The 17,514-nt window shown below is 32.3% G+C and overlaps 3 protein-coding genes across 3 annotated transcripts; all 3 read left to right on the top strand.

The window, feature by feature from the left end:
* Positions 1 to 4,788: 4,788 nt before the first annotated feature.
* Positions 4,789 to 5,610, top strand: LOC120357177. Its single transcript, XM_039447020.1, has one exon. The coding sequence runs from the start codon at positions 5,262 to 5,264 to the stop codon at positions 5,589 to 5,591; it is 330 nt and encodes a 109-aa protein (XP_039302954.1). The 5' UTR covers positions 4,789 to 5,261; the 3' UTR covers positions 5,592 to 5,610.
* Positions 5,611 to 8,528: 2,918 nt separating this feature from the next.
* Positions 8,529 to 9,284, top strand: LOC120357120 (secreted RxLR effector protein 161-like). The gene has a single exon (XM_039446853.1). It carries the CDS (start codon positions 8,529 to 8,531, stop codon positions 9,282 to 9,284), a length of 756 nt encoding a protein of 251 aa, XP_039302787.1.
* Positions 9,285 to 13,493: 4,209 nt separating this feature from the next.
* Positions 13,494 to 17,042, top strand: LOC120357119. The gene is made up of 5 exons (XM_039446852.1): positions 13,494 to 13,647; positions 15,214 to 15,384; positions 15,843 to 15,899; positions 15,986 to 16,314; positions 16,515 to 17,042. The coding sequence occupies exons 1-5, from the start codon at positions 13,494 to 13,496 to the stop codon at positions 16,752 to 16,754; spliced, it is 951 nt and encodes a 316-aa protein (XP_039302786.1). The 3' UTR covers positions 16,755 to 17,042.
* The last annotated feature ends 472 nt before the right edge of the window (positions 17,043 to 17,514 follow it).

Below are 17,514 nucleotides of genomic sequence, written 5' to 3'. Positions count from 1 at the left end.
GATTCTTTTAACAGAAGTAGCGCGCAGATCTTGTGCAAATATTGCACAAATATGATCTGCAGATTTCTGTAAGTTTCTTACAACAGAAATAGCGCGCAGATCTTGTACAGATATTGTACAGATTCTGCTTAATCAGCAGCAGAAAAATCTGCTGCCACCGCTAGGTGGCCACGCCACGGAAGATCTTCTCGTGAGTCGAATGCGGCCACAGGTGTTATATCTAGGCGCCACCGCGGCCAACTTCTCAACTCATACTCCAGTGAGATTTTTATGAACTCTGTGTTGTAACCTCGAGACGAATACTCGCTCTTATTTTTTTTAAACATGATATGTATGTGGAACGCTGTTCCACATAAAATTTTATATTTTTACATGTAAATAATTTGTGTTATTTAATCTTGTACATAAATGAGATGTTTAATTCAAATTTAATCCGTTTTTAATCTATTTTAAGACTATACTAAAATATTCTGATGAAAGAATTTTACAAATCATGCAGCAGATATATATATAAATTTCTTGCAAAAATTTGACTGGCAGAATCTTTAAGAATTTACTGCAAGATTTTTACAGCAGTCTTGCAGAAAATTGCTACTAGGGTATATGGTATTTATAGAAGGGATATGAAAAGGATTAAAAATCTTTTTATCTGTTGTTTATAACATGATGGCAATTTAAAAACACAATATGTTGCACGTCAGTTGTTCACAAATTGCTGAAAATCGTTGTCACCAGATTGCCGACGGATTTTCTACAAGTTTCTTGCATTGTCTGCAATCTGAGGGCAACCTGACAGCAACACTTGTTTCCTACCCATTGTTTAGATTTTAAGGATTCCTGACGTGTTGCGCGCCAGTTGCCAGCAAGTTGCTGAAAACTGAGTTTAAGGTCTATTGCCAATAGATTGTTGGAAACTTGCCATTATTATATTTTGAAAATTGTTACTGACAAAAACATACTGAAAAGAGGATACCCCCTTTTGTTGCTTTGCTGACAACTTATGAGCGATATTTGTGGCAAGTTGCCGACAATTTGCAATCATTTGGCTATCTGGGATGATACGTTTATTAAAGTAAATTCAATGTATCTGCAATAGTTTAAAATTATTTTATTTTATGTTTTATGTAATGTTTAAATAATAAGATTTTTGTATTGTTATAATGTTGTTATCATATTTGTAATAATGAGTTCTTAATTCATCGATTTATACAATCGCATTATTCTCAAATGTAATTTTGCTCTATAAAAGTCGCATTTGCAGCATATAATACGATTGACCAATTGATGAATTAGACACTTGTTTCATTAACCATGCCTTAATGATCGAGGCTGAAAGCCTAGCTAGGCTTATATGGAAAGCTTATATGGAAAGCTTATATGGAAAGCAGCATAAGGCTATTTTCATTTTAGAGAATACAGTCGACACTGTTAACACAAAGCAACACACTTCGCTTTCCATCTACAAACTCAATCGACACTTTTTGACTCTACTCAGGAGGAGAGTCTGAGACTGTGTTCGAGTGTGTTAACTTGTGTCAATTTGTGTCTTCTAAAAGGAAAACAGCCTAAGTCGACTGCAATAATTTACTATGGGTGCTTTCCAACTATGATACAAGTCGACACTGTGTAACAGTGAATCATTTTATCCTTGTGGTTTGTCAATATTAAACAAGGATGAAATAATTTACTGTGTTACACAGTGTTGCCTGTGTTGCGTAGCTGGAAAGCACCCAGTATCATCCACTTGTAAAAATTGATCATATATGTTAACATTGCATTACATGTAGTTCGCATAAAACCTGCATGAATTCAGAGAAATTTTTATCGAATGTTATTCTTTATTTCGGCTTAAATTAGCTCTGTTCAGTGTTTATGATGAATAATTAACTGTCATTTTATAAACATTTTACAAGATCAAATATAATATAGACAGTTTTTCTACAAGAATGACATTCGATAACAATTTCTCTAAATTCATGGTTTTATGCAAACTACATATAATGCAATATTAACATGATCAATTTTTACAAGCGGTTAATATAGAAAAACTGTATATTATACTTGATCTTCTAAAATGTTTACAGAATGACAGTCACTTATTTATCATAAACACTGAACACAGCCAATTTAAACTGAAACATGTTTGCATTTAATTTATATTAATTTCGAATAATTTATACAAATAAAACATCTTACTGTTGCTCGCTAATTGATTATTCTAAATTATTGCTTCGCATTTAACGAGCTAGTTTTTATTATGTTTTTTTTTTCTTTATTAACGTATTTCTTTAATTATGAGATGAATTCTTTGACTGTCTACTAAAGAAATAATTTTTTTTTATTTAATTAAACAAAAAGAGAGTATAAAGATTCTTTTGCAGATGTTAAAAAGTCCATAAATAATACATAATTGTTTGATTTTTTTAAATATATAAATTAAGTATTTTAAAACATTTTAATATGATTTCTCACATTAAATCAGGATGAAAACTTCCTATGACCATATGTTCAAAACAACTATTTCAGTGACACAGGATGACAAAGATTAAGAAAAAATTTTATTTTTTATAAAAATTCCGAATCTCTTTGCTATTTCCATGTTTTAATATATACAAAATTTCATCAAAATTACTCAAGTGATTTTTGAAATGTTTATAAAAAATAAACTTTTTCCTACAACTTTGATACTCTGCACCTTTACAACTAATAAGACGTTTGCGACGTATGATCATATGAAGCTTCTGTTTGGAGTTAGTATGAGAAATCATCCCTTAAAATCTTTTAGAGTACTTAAAAAAATACATATATGATTTTATAATATTAATGCATCCTATCTATTTTTTTCTTTTACAGAAATAAGTGGAGAATATTTGCCAGAGCTCTCTAAATAGAAAGATCTATTAATTTAAAAGTTGAAGAAACGTTTTCATTGAAAAAATGGAAAACGAACAGCATTCATTACATAAGGTAAGATTTTTTAATTTATATACAAAGTTCATGTATTAAATTTTAGGTACTGCTTGATACTTTTTTAAAGAGATTACTGATCTCTATCTCTTTCTCTCCCTGTCTCTCTAAAAGCTTGTACGTAATTATATGTTTTAACCAGGGTTGGGAAAGTTACTTTGTAAAAATATCTAATTACAGTTACAGTTTCAGTCTTCCAAAAAATAACTAGTTATCGTTACACGTTACTGACTTTAAAAAATGACTTGTTACAGTTATTCAAAAAATAACTTAAAGTTACGTTTAAGTTACTTTTCTGTTTTTTCTTGTAATATTTTAAAGCACTGAAAATTTAAGTACATGATTTTTACATTACTAAGATTAGTCAATTATTTTATTTATATTGGAACATGGTGTAAAATTTAAACATGCTGTTGCTTGAAATTCAGTGAGGATCAAAGATAAAATTATTCTTGTGTCTATTTGTTGTTTGCTGAAGAGCACCTACGTAAAATATCTTTAATTGTGTAAAATAGATTGCATATATTAATTATTTATGTATATGTACACATAAAAGCTATATGAATTGTTCTTACTATAAAAATAACTATTAATTCAGTTACTAGTTACACAAATAATGTAACTAAGTTAAGTTACAGTTATCAAAAAAAGATAACTCTAACTGTAACTTCGTTACAAGTAACGAGTTACTTTCCAACCATGGTTTTAACAGTTTGATGTTACTTAAACTCTTCATTCTTTCTCATTAAGGCTTGAGACCTGCGATGACGGAGTTACTTTAAGTTTTACATACATATAGTACATACATACACATATGTGTGTAAATATATGTAAATATATGTAAAAAAAGAATATATATATATACAGGGTGTCCCGTAATGCTTCATAAATATTTCAAGGATTGAAAGAGGATGAAATTTTGAACTAAAAGTTTCTTTGCCCATTTTGGCTCAGATCATTATTTACCGACTTATTAACGGTTAAAGTTGATCAATCAGATTGCGCTCAGCCGAAGCGCCCAGAAGCGTAGCGTGCCGTGGGGCTCCTCGCGCTTACTGTAAACATTCTCCCGATTAAAATGTTATTCTAATTCTTCATATTAATAAATAAATAAATCAATAAATAAATCAATAAATCAATAAATAGGTAAGTGAATAATTAAATAAATAGGTAAATGAGTAAAAATAAGTTGCAATTGAAAATTTATCTAATTTTTGAATATTTTTGATTTTTTTTATTATTTATTTATTTATTCGTTTGCTTAATTCAATTATTTAATCCATTTGTTCATTGAGTTACTTAATTTCCATAGCTAACCTCGTAGCAATGGGGAAAAATTAACTACAAGATGTTTGTCATGGTTATAAAAGAAGATTATTGGAAAAAAAGCATTAACAAAATAAATTGTATAATAAATAGTTTGTTAAACATATTCTTCAAAAAAATGTTTTGTTTTCATGTATCACGCATGATTATTTTGTTTTATTGTTATAGAAACCGATAAAGCTATCCGTTTTTATTTAAAATTAGATTTATAAAAAACTGTTTAATTTGTTTGAAGAGAAACTGTTTAACAAATTGCTTGTAAACAATTTATTTTGATTATTTTTTGTTAGCATCTTAATATTGACGTGTAACATAGAATTCTACCTTTTTTTTTACAATTCGATCACGTTATAAACGTACAATTAAAATTAAACGTACAATTAAAATTTACGAATACGTAATTAATTAAATTCTCAATTGTCACTTTCATCTTTTCGTTACATAGTAAACAATGTTTTGTAAGATTTAACATACATATTTTATTATGTAGCAAACAATTAACCTAATTTTTTTTTGTTAATTGAATTCACGATACATACATATGTTAAAAAGTAACACAAATATTATGTTGGAACTATACGTGTTCAAGACGTTGAATGTGTGTAGTTAACAACGCGGAGAGGTTGCAAGTACAAGACTTTCTGAACGCTTGACTTTTTCGTGCCTCGATTGCACGCCAAAACTCCCTCACGCGATCCGCTCTTACTCTCTGTACGCCTCTATAGTAAAGCGTCGTGTTGTCTCTGTGATAATCTTTTATGTCTGTCTATGTAACTTGTACTAACTATATAAAAGCCTTTTTCGACTGTATTTTCAATAAACAAATAGACTTTTCAACAGATTATGAGACTTAGTGCACGTCGAGTCGATAGGTGGTTATTTCGAGGTTAGGAGAGATAACAGACAGAAAGTTGTGTATTGCTAAGAAGATATCGGTTCTCTAGCGATAAGAATCACAGAAAGAAACGATGGCTGATGAAATTTTTAGTCGAGACATTCGAGTGACAAAACTTTCGAAGACAACGTACAGCCGTTGGAAGATTGAGATTCGAGATGCTCTCGAAAGTCATCGGATATGGGAAATCGCCAATGGTAATGTAAATCAACCACAAGAAGTAAGTGAAGCAGGCGTTGTTAAAAATAAAAAAGAAATAGAGGATTGGAAAGCCAAAGACAGTAAAGCGCGTTCGATTATTCGGTCAACGTTAGATGATACGACCTTCGACCAGGTATGTGATTGCGAATCTTCAGAAAATATTTTGAAGAGAATTAAAGCCGTCTATGAGCCAAAACATTAAATGTTTTGTTAGAATTGTTACGTGAATTCTTCGTCTACTCATGGAAGTCAGACAGTACGGTACATTCGTAGCCGGGCTTAAAGTAATCATTCGTCGAATCGAAGCGTTAGAGTCAGAAGACTTTGGTAGAAATTTTAATGAAAAATTGTTAATGGCAAAAATTCTTGGATGTCTGCCAAAAGAATTTGATAATTTTGTCACGAGCTGGTCACTTTTGTCAGAAGATACATCTTTGGAATCTTTTCTAGAGAAACTTACAAATGCAGAGAGAAGCATTACTGAACGTTCAGATGATACGTCACATGAAGCATTCAAAATCCGACCAAAATCAACGAACAGTCAATCGAAGAAGACAATGAACAAGAGGTTCCCAGGTAAATGCCATAAATGTGGTAAGATCGGTCACATGAAGAAGGACTGCTGGTCAAAAGTGGAAAAACAGGAATCGTCTGAAGAGAAAAAGGAGACAAAGAGTCAACAGAATGAAGTTGGTCTTTCAGCGTCATCAGTCTTCAAGGTAAACGATGATAATAAAATTATTGCAGACTCAGGAGCAAGTATACACTTAACAAGAAACATAGAATGGTTTTCGTCGCTGCGTAAATTGGATACACCATTAATATTAAGTGTCGCAAATGGTAAAACTCTACAAGCAACTCAATATAGGTAATATCACTATTGAAAAGTCGATTGATGGTAAGAAATGGATTAAACGAATATGGGAAAACGTATACTATGCAGAAGATATGAGCAGTGAATCGTTATTTTCGACAACATTTATGGAAATGACAAAAGGATATAGTTTTTATCACGGAAATGGGCTCATGCAATTAAAAGATGGACGAGAAACAATTCTAGGAGGAAAAAGGATTGGAAATCAATACGTTCCCTACATTCGAGTCAAACCACCATCTTTTCATGCAAAAGCAGCACAGTCAATAGGATTATGGAATCAACGACTAGGACACGTAAGTGATAAAACGATACGAGCAATGTGCAAAAATAATTTGACAGATGGTCTTGAGGTAATTTTCACAAAGCGAGATGATTGCGACTCATGTCATTTTGGTAAGCAAACAATTAATCAACATCCTACTAAAGAAAAACGAGATTGTTTGCCTGGTGAGCGTTTTCATTCGGATGTCTGCCATATAGGGATAATGTCGTGGAATAAATGCAAATACTTTCTAACAATGAAGGATGAAGCATCTGGCTATCGGAGAGTTTTCTTTTTGAAAACGAAAGATGAAGTATCAAACATACTGAAGCAGTTTTTCATTGATGCAGAAAGAGAAACAGGAAGAAAAGCAATTTCTTTAAGAACAGACAATGGAACGAAATATGTAAATGAAAATGTAAAAGAAGTTCTAAAGTTAAGAAACATTATTCACGAATTATCACCACCTAATGTTAAACAATGTAATGGAATGGCAGAACGAGAAAATAGGACCTTGTGTGATACTGCTCGATCTTTGCTGTTTAATACGGATTTGTCAAGAACGGATCGTCACCTCCTTTGGACGGAAGCTAGTGGTACGGCAGCTTATCTTAGAAATCGAATTCCAAATCGAGGAATCATGAATACAACACCATATTATGAATGGTATGGTAAGAAACCAAACATCTCTCATCTTCGAATTTTTGGTGCAAAAGCTTTTGTACGTGTTCCTGACACAATGAGACGAAAAATGGATCCAAAGTCAATAAAAACTGTGTTTGTTGGATATGATCGATTAACTGATAAAATCTATCGAGTTTTTGATCCAACAAAGAAAGTTGTGGAAAGAGTTTCTGATGTTATAATTCAAGATTCATCAGATGAAAATAATCAAGTATTATTTCCCTTATCGTCCGACAAGCAAGTAGAAGACTTTGAAGAACCGGCTATTGAATCCTCAAGTTCAGGAAATGGCGAAAAAGAAGAGAAGGATGATTCTGAAGAAACGATAGATAATTCATATAAGGAGGAAGTAAGTTCAAGTGACGATTATGAAGAAGTTAGATGACATAAATGAAGATTTGCTGAAAATGAGAAAAAGAGGACGGCCAGTTGGCTCAAAGAATTTTCAGAAGCCAGTTCCCTCAACCGATAGAGAACTAAGAAGCGGATCAAATAAATTAGCATGCATAGCTGCAATGAAAGTGTCGATGGATCCAACATCATATGAAGATGCAATTTCTAGAGAAGATGCACACCTTTGGAAGAAAGCAATGGATGAAGAAATGATGTCATTAACCAAAAATCAAGTGTGGAAGCTAGAAGAATTGCCAAAGGATCGACCTACAGTCTCGTGCAGATGGGTTTTTAAATCCAAGTTAAAAGCAGATGAAACAATTGAACGATATAAAGCGAGACTTGTGGCTCGAGGTTTCAATCAAACTAAAGGAGTAGACTATTTTGAAACATTCTCACCTGTAGTTAGATATGAATCAGTGAGAACTGTTATGGTAATAGCTGCTAAATACGATATGGAAATGACGCAGTTTGATATAAAGACGGCTTTTCTTAATGGTCCACTTAAAGAAAGGATATATATGCAACAACCAGAAGGGTACGATGATGGAACTCATCATGTTTGTCTCCTGCAGAAGGGTATCTACGGACTCAAACAAGCATCTAGGAATTGGAATATCTTTTTCAACGATTTTGTAATGGAATATGGCCTGATACAGTCCGATGCGGATCCATGTATTTTCACTAAGGACGCTAATACAGATAACTGGATGATTTTATGTTTATACGTTGATGATGGACTCATAGTTTGCAAAAGCAATAAATTGCTGAAGGATTTTATTTCGTCGCTTAGAAGAAAATTTGAAATTACTTGTCACGAGCCATCATGCTATGTTGGTATGAAGATCAAACGTGATCGAGAAATGAAGACTATTTATGTCAATCAGCAAGGATAGATATCTCGAACTTTATGTCGGTTTGGGATGCAAGATTGTAAACCAGTAACGTCACCGATGGATAGTTCTGTCAAATTAATGGAACAGAAGAATGAAGAGGATATCATTGGAAAGAGATTCCCTTATCGAGAAGCAGTGGGCAGCCTAAACTATATTGCGTTGATATCGAGACCAGACATATCTTACGCTGTGAATACCCTTGCAAGATTCTCGAATAATCCGTCGGAAGTACACTGGAGAGCAATTAAACATGTGATGAAATATCTCAAGGGAACAATTGGTTTTTCTTTGTGCTACAAAGGAAAGTCAGAAGATAAATTAGTTGGATACTGTGATTCCGACTATGCAGGAGATCTAGTGTCAAGAAGGTCAACATCTGGATATGTGTTTATGCTACACGACGCACCAATATCCTGGTCATCAAATCTCCAACGAGTTACAGCACTTTCGTCAACAGAGGCGGAGTACATGTCCATTTCGGAAGCTCTAAAGGAACTCCTATGGTTACGGTCACTGTTGGAATCTTTTGGTCTGAAGCAAGCAGGAAAGACTGAATTGAGGGTAGATAATCAAGCGGCAATAGCTATGTCGAAGAACCTTGAATTCCATAAAAGGACTAAACATATTGAAATACGTTTTCATCGGATTAGACAAGAGCAGGAAGCAGGGAACGTGGATGTTACCTACGTACCATCAAATAAGCAGGTAGCAGACTTGTTATCGAAGGGCTTAACATGGGCGAAGATTTCAGAGTATCTGGAAATTTTGAAGATGACGTCATGAACAGGGGGGTGTGTTGGAACTATACGTGTTCAAGACGTTGAATGTGTGTAGTTGGCAACGCGGAGAGGTTGCAAGTACAAGACTTTCTGAACGCTTGACTTTTTCGTGCCTCGATTGCGCGCCAAAACTCCCTCACGCGATCCGCTCTTACTCTCTGTACGCCTCTATAGTAAAGCGTCGTGTTGTCTCTGTGATAATCTTTTATGTCTGTCTATGTAACTTGTACTAACTATATAAAAGCCTTTTTCGACTGTATTTTCAATAAACAAATAGACTTTTCAACATATTATATAAAAAATTAACATAAAATAAATATAGCAATGACATAATTTGGAAACAAATTGTGGAAACACATTTCTTCAGTAAAATTAACATTAATAATGTCGACACGTGCCTTTTATTAATGTAGAATTTACATTTCAAATCTACTGTTTGGTACATAATAAAATATGTATGTTAAATTTTACAAAAAATTGTTTACTATGTAACGAAAAGATGAAAGTGACAATTGAGAATTTAATTAATTACGTATTCGTAAATTTTAATTTTAATTGTATGTTTATAACGTGATCGAATTGTAAAAAAAAAGGTAGAATTGTATGTTACACGTCAATATTAAGATGTTAACAAAAAATAATTAAAATAAATTGTTTACAAGCAATTTGTTAAACAGTTTCTCTTCAAACAAATTAAACAGTTTTTTATAAATCTAATTTTAAATAAAAACGGATAGCTTTATCGGTTTCAATAACAATAAAACAAAATAATCATGCGTGATACATGAAAACAAAACATTTTTTCGAAGAATATGTTTAACAAACTATTTATTATACAATTAATTTTATTAATGTTTTTTTCCAATAATCTTCTTTTATACCCATGACAAACATCTTGTAGTTAATTTTTCCCCATCGCTACGAGGTTAGCCATGGAAATTAAATAACTTAATGAACAAATGGATTAAATAATTGAATTAAGCAAACGAATAAATAAATAATAAAAAGAATCAAAAATATTCAAAAATTAGATAAATTTTCAATTGCAATTTATTTTTACTCATTTACCTATTTATTTAATTATTCACCTACCTATTTATTGATGTATTGATTTATTTATTGATTTATTTATTTATTAATATGAAGAATTAGAATAACATTTTAATCGGGAGAATGTTTACAGTAAGCGCGAGGAGCCCCACGGCACGCTACGCTTCTGGGCGCTTCGGCTGAGCGCAATCTGATTGATCAACTTTAACCGTTAATAAGTCGGTAAATAATGATCTGAGCCAAAATGGGCAAAGGAACTTTTAGTTTAAAATTTCATCCTCTTTCAATCCCTGAAATATTTATGAAGCATTACGGGACACCCTGTATACAGGGTGTCAGGTAACGATCGCCCGTGGTTTTGTGGATTGATAGATCAAGTAAAACTGAGCAGAAAAGTCCTTTACCATTTTTTAATATTTGCCATAGTTAACGAAATAAAAATTAATAAAGTCTGCGAATAAGCGCGTATCACCGCGCGCAAGGACCGCCCGCCGGTCGCCGAGACGTAGGCAGCCGCGGCTGTAGGCGCGGCGCTGTGCAGTGAGGAGGGAAAAACAGCTACTGCTTTTCCTTCCTCACCGCACAGCGCCGCGCCTACAGCCGCGGCTGCCTACGTCTCGGCGACCGGCGGGCGGTCCTTGCGCGCGGTGATACGCGCTTATTCGCAGACTTTATTAATTTTTATTTCGTTAACTATGGCAAATATTAAAAAATGGTAAAGGACTTTTCTGCTCAGTTTTACTTGATCTATCAATCCACGAAATCACGGGCGATCGTTACCTGACACCCTGTATATGCATATAAATGCTTGTACTATATACTATATGAATGAAACTATATACATATAACTAAAATATATTGATGTATAATTTTTATATATAATTTTTAGTTCTACAAAAAATCTCATAACGAAAGATATTTAAAAAGACTTGTACATGCAAATATTCGAAAAAATGCACAAAAAAGTAAGAGACATATTTGCCGAAAAAAGAGAATTCTGAGACTCCTCCTTCTTCATTCGTTCAAATAGAGCAATGTCCATCTTCATTTATCATTTACCTCTCCAATAATTCAAAATACGGTGGAAGTAAATGAGATTCCAAGTGTTTTACTATCTGAATCGACAACATATCAAAATGCTGATTTGTCAATTGAGACATTTAAAAATCATCTTAGATGTTGGGCGATTGAACATCATATCGCGCAATCTGCTGTTAGCGATTTATTAAAAATAATAAAATCAGACTTAAATATTCATTCATTGCCTTCAGATGCACGTACTATTTTGAAAACAGAAGACATTAGTAATAAAATCATTAATTTAGATCCCGGAAAATATTATCACTTTGGATTAAAATCACAGTTGTCATTGAAATTAAAGCAGAATAATTTTGAAAGTAATGAAGTTAATATATCGATTAATGTTGATGGACTTCCTCTTACAAAAAGTAGCAATAATCAGTTTTGGCCTATCTTGATAAAAATAGACGAACTTGAAAAAGTAGAACCATTTCCAATAGGTATATATCACGGAGAAAGTAAGCCAAATAATTCTCATACGTTCCTATTAAGATTTATTGAAGAAATGAAAATTTTACAAAAAGAAGGTTTACATTTCAATGATAGAATTATAAAAGTGACCATTAGTAAAATTCTTTGCGATACTCCTGCAAAATCCTTCATATTATGTATAAAAAATTTCAATTCATGCCAAAGTTGTACAAAATGTTATGCTGAAGGAGAGTTTCTACATAACAGAATGACTTTTCCAGAATTAAATTTAAAATTAAGAACTAATGACGAATTTTATTCTCAAACTGATGAAGATTATCACAAACAAACATCTCTTTTATGTGATTTGAAAATTGATCTTGTTACATCAGTTCCTTTAGATTACATGCATTTGGTGTTACTAGGAAATATGAAACGTTTAATAGGATTTTGGATTAAAGATAATCAACAAGTTCATCTATTTAAAGAGGATATTTATATGATTAACGAAAAATTGAAACTAATATACGAATCAACTCCTTATGAGTTTTCAAGAAAACCGAGACAAATAACGGAATATGAAAGATGGAAAGCTGTTGAACTAAGAACCTTTTTACTTTATTATGGTCCATGGCTTATGAAACCATTCTTAAAAAAACAGTACTTTCTCCATTTCTTTACATTGCGCAATTCGAATTTTGATATGTGATGATTTGATAGAAGAATATTGATTATGCTCATGAATTATTAATATACTTTGCAAATGAGTTCGGCAATTTATATGGAAATGAATACGTTAATCATAATGTTCATAATCTCATTCACTTAACTTCAGACGTTAAAAAATTTGGTTGATTGGATAAATTTAGTTGTTTTCCATTTGAAAATTATATGCATAAAATTAAGATGATGTTGAAAACGTCCAATAAACCGTTATCACAATTTGTAAAGAGAGTTCAAGAGAGTGATAAGTATGCTTCATATAAAATACAAGAAAAATTATCTTTTAAAGAAAATGGTTTTATTTTTATTAATAATAAACATGTGGAATGTTTTTCATCAATTAATTATAGAAATTTCAAAATTGAGGCTAAAGAACCCAATTGCAATTTTCTCTTAAAAAATAATGAAGTTATAAAGGTAATTAATATTTTTCGAGCGGATAACGGATTTTGTATTAAATACATAAAATTAAAGTTAACACCGTATTTTGAAAATCCTATGGATAGTACCATATTTTGGTGTGGTATTTCTTAAGCAACGAATGAAGAAAATATTGTTCCTATCGAGCATATTTCACGTAAAGCTTACAAAATAGGAGACTGTATTTTATCAATATTACATAAAATTGATTTGTAAGATGAGAGATAAATAATTTCATACTGTCTTGTTAGTGTAGACAAACAGAGAACAAACATCTTAGTGACTGTAAAAAAATTTTATTCGATCTTTTTGCTAATCAAAATTTTATTAATTATAAGAATTTTGTTACATAAAAGAATTAATTAACAAATGTTAAAAAGAATACAGAAATTTAATGCTGTTTTCTTAGCTCGATTTTATAAACATGTTTTTAATTTATTTTTTAACTTAATTTTGTATTTTTTATATTAGAAACTCAAAAGCAATGTCTTTTTTATCATTTTAGTTTGCGCTCGTTCAATTTGAATACATGGAGTTCTCAGTAGTTCCTATATTCTGGTTAGAAGAACCAAATTATTGTTTTTGGCCTCAGGGAATGAAAAATATCAGAACGGCCATAGTCAAAGGAATGGCAGTACAAAATAATTGGATTAAATGTAAATGCAGTGTTATTAGTAAGCATGGTAAATTAATGTTAGAATGTTGATAAAGAAAGTTTAAAATAATTTATTGCCTATTTTGTTTAATTTAATTTGTGCATTGTTTATATTAGGAGTACAAATTGAAAACCGCCGTTTTCCAGTAGATGGCGCCAGCGGTAAATGCTGGCGCCAAACGTTAGATCAAAAATTTTAAATGTAAGGTTGGGCATCTGGCAACAATTCCTTATCATTGCAGTTGTGAATTTTTATCAGCGTTATATATTTTTTTGTGATCGAAAATGTCGAAATTTGTGCCCAATAAGCGTCATTTGCGGGAAGTTTTGCTTTTTGCCTTCAATTCGAAAAAATCTGCGGGTGAGGCGCGTCGAATGATTGTAAAAACTTATGGTGAGGCTTCCATTAGTGAAAGAACGTGTCGAGAATGGTTCCAACGCTTCAAAAGTGGTGATTTCGGCGTAGAAGACAAGGAGCGTCCCGGACAGGTGAAAAAGTTTGAAGACGCACAATTGGAAACATTACTGAATGAAGATTCATCTCAAACGCAACAGGAGCTTGCAGATTCATTGAGCGTGACTCAACAAGTTATTTCACATCGTTTGAAAATCATGGGAATGATCCAAAAGCATGGACACTGGGTGTCATACGAATTAAAGCCGAGAGACGTCGAACGGCGTTTTTTCGTGTGCGAACAGCTGCTCCAACGGCAAAAACGGAAGGGTTTTCTGCATCGTATTGTAACCGGCGATGAAAAGTGGATCCATTATGATAATCCAAAGCGAAAAAAATCGTGGGGCTACCGCGGCCATGCATCAACATCGACGGCCAAGCCAAACATCCATGGCTCAAAGCTCATGCTGTGTATTTGGTGGGACCAGCTCGGCGTGATTTATTATGAGCTGTTGCAACCGGGTGAAACCATCACAGGAGCTCGCTACCGAACATAACTAATGCGTTTGAGCCGAGCATTGCAGAAAAAACGGCCACAATACGAGCAAAGACACGAAAAAGTGATGTTGCTGCACGACAACGCTCGGCCACATGTTGCTCAGGTCGTTAAAACCTATCTGGAAACATTGAAATGGGACGTCTTACCTCATCCGCCGTATTCTCCTGACATCGCCCCTTCAGATTACCACTTGTTCCGATCAATGGCGCATCGCCTGGCTGAGCAGCACTTCCATTATTACGAAGAGGCCAAAAACTGGGTCAATTCGTGGATCGCCGCAAAAGACGAGCAGTTTTTTCGACGCGGGATTCGTATGCTGCCCGAAAGGTGGGAGAAAGTAGTAGCCAGCGATGGACAATACTTTCAAGAATAAGTATGTAACCATTTTTCAACAATCAATCCTCAAATTTTGACAAAAAACGGCGGTTTTCAATTTGTACTCCTAATAATAAAAATTATTTCTACATGACATTTAAAAATAAACGAATATGTGCAAAGATTATTGAAATTCGTATTCTACAGTTTTATAGTACCGATAGTGTTAGAATACAGTACTTATGTTCATATGACTTTTTTATAGCTTTTGTATAAATTCAAATTTGTTGATTATTGAAATCGCAGTGATTATCTTTTTTTTTTAGCCACTTATGAATTAGCTTTAGACGCTGAAAAACACGCTATTGCCTCGTCAGAATCGGAAAATGAGCGACAAGCGGGAAAACGAAAAGTAAAACACAACAAGCAAAATGATTTTGTTGAATTTGTTGGTCCTCCAAAATTGGTCTCTCACCAGAAGAAGAATACTACCACAAGTACTAAAACCACAGATAAACTGTAATTCGATTACAAGTGCATTATACATTTACATGGAAAAAAATAAACTATAATTATTTTTTTAGCTTAAAATAAGAATGATTTGAAAAAGTTACATGCTTTTTTAGTAATTTTTCCTGTAGAAATGATTGCCGCAATCAGTTTTCCTCTACAATATATTTTTAATAATTTCTTTATAAGAATTACTTGCAAAATTGATTTTTGCAACGTGCTTTTTATGTAATTAATATTTTTTAATTGCTCCGGTTCTATTAATAATAATTATTTTTTTGCTATCTTTGCTGATCTGGCCATGAACTTGGGATTAACTTACCTAATCCTAATATATATCCTGATATTCAAATAAAATCTGATGTTATGTTTAATTTATTTTCTACAAAATTTTCAAACAATTTTGATTATATATTTAATTGTATAAAATGTTTTTTATTTTTAGAACCATTGGAATCCAATAATAACAATTTTGAAGCAGGTGATGCAGAACAGAACAATGGTAATACAAAAATTATTTTAATATGAAAACAATGTTAATTTCATTTAATGTAAAAATATGTAACATTTATAAATTTTATATTATAGAGAAAGATATCTTAGCAGACAATATTACTACAGCGCCAACAGTAATTGAACAAGTAGACGATGACGATAATTTCTCTAAATTTGTAATTGAATTTAGGAGAACGATGACAGATATTCAATTACAACTGCAAACTTTGGGAAATAAACAGGAACAGTTTCAGGAGACTGTAAATATAATCCTGACTAAAATCAATAATGAACAATACCATAAGGAAGACATAACCATAAAGGACAATAAAATTGGAAAATTCCTTCCATTAACCACAATTGAAGACTTGCTTCAATTAGAGGATATATTGAAAAATGATGATGAGGCTTCAATGCAAGTTGTAAGTACATTTATTTAACAAGTATCTGTTATTTAGGAAATATATACTAATTGTCAACATATTATTTTCTTGATAAAGATATGTACTTTTATATTAGACATATCAAAATTCTATTAAATTTGTGAAAATACTTTTATTAATTTTTATTAAAAATTGTAATTATATTAATAGATAAGTATAACAAATACTTTTGTTCACAGGTTAATAAAGTATTATTAATAGGAGGAAAGAACGAAAAAGACTTTCTTCGAAGAACTTTAAGCGCAATATTCACGGATAACTTAGCATCAATGTGCTCATGGACAAGGCAAAAAAACAACTTCAAAGTTGGGGATACGCAAATTATAATGAGTATTAAAAGTAAATCCGTTTATGATTTGTGCACTAGCAGTCATTATTGCCTTCCCGGTGTGATTCTTTTGCCTTATCTTTCCATATAATGTATGTAACGTATCCTATACGAATGCATGCGCATGAATATGCATCGGAAAGGCATTTATGACTCGATTGTATGTGTATGTACACCCACGGTAATTGAATCTGTTCCTCAGAAAATTTTCCAAACTGAGAAGTCACCATCTTTCTACATACTCGCAGTTCATGATTAATATAACGACTACAGCTTATTGGTCGTTACGTTAATCATGAACTGTAAATATGTAGAAAGATTGCGACTTGTCAGTTTGGAAAATTTTCCGAGAGACAGAATCAATTAGCGGAGGTGTACAATGCACAATATACGTTTGCGTACTTACATACGTGACATTTAATTTTTCTATATATTAAAATGTCAATTAGAATAAAAAGAAAAAATCACGCAAATATAAACATATTGCTATTTTGTATTAATGAAACTAGTAAATAGAATGTTTTTTGTTCATGTGTTATATTTTTCTTATTTTAGAAGCTTTTAGAACAACATTTCCTCGAATCATCGAAAGGGATTTCGAATTTACAGTGATGGAATGGTTCCGATTTTCCAATGTTCGTAGGCAAAGAAAACTTTAAAAAAAGTCAGCGAGACATTGAAGACAGGCTCACCAATGATCTCAACGATACTGCTAACAAAAATTGTCCTTCCTGATGAAACATTCAAGGAAGAGCTTTTCATATGTCTTTCTTTTTTGTATCAGGAGGCGCGGTCGCGTTTCGCGGTATTTTTTTTTTTTTTTTTTTTTACTTATTTTGCTTTTAACTGCG

This window comes from Solenopsis invicta, chromosome 3 (assembly GCF_016802725.1).
Source record: "Solenopsis invicta isolate M01_SB chromosome 3, UNIL_Sinv_3.0, whole genome shotgun sequence".
Taxonomy (NCBI): domain Eukaryota; kingdom Metazoa; phylum Arthropoda; class Insecta; order Hymenoptera; family Formicidae; genus Solenopsis; species Solenopsis invicta.
Note: the sequence above shows the minus strand (reverse complement) of the source record. Positions and strands in the feature narration are given on the sequence as shown.

Bases quoted from the DNA above. Each gene is read 5' to 3' on its own strand.
- LOC120357119 (XM_039446852.1), top strand. From the start codon at position 13,494: ATGGAGTTCTCAGTAGTTCCTATATTCTGGTTAGAAGAACCAAATTAT. The intron at 13,648-15,213 runs GTAAATTAATGT...TTTTTTTTTTAG, and splicing joins CAGTGTTATTAGTAAGCATG to CCACTTATGAATTAGCTTTA. The intron at 15,385-15,842 runs GTACTAAAACCA...TTTTATTTTTAG, and splicing joins GAAGAAGAATACTACCACAA to AACCATTGGAATCCAATAAT.
- LOC120357177 (XM_039447020.1), top strand. From the start codon at position 5,262: ATGGCTGATGAAATTTTTAGTCGAGACATTCGAGTGACAAAACTTTCG.
- LOC120357120 (XM_039446853.1), top strand. From the start codon at position 8,529: ATGCAAGATTGTAAACCAGTAACGTCACCGATGGATAGTTCTGTCAAA.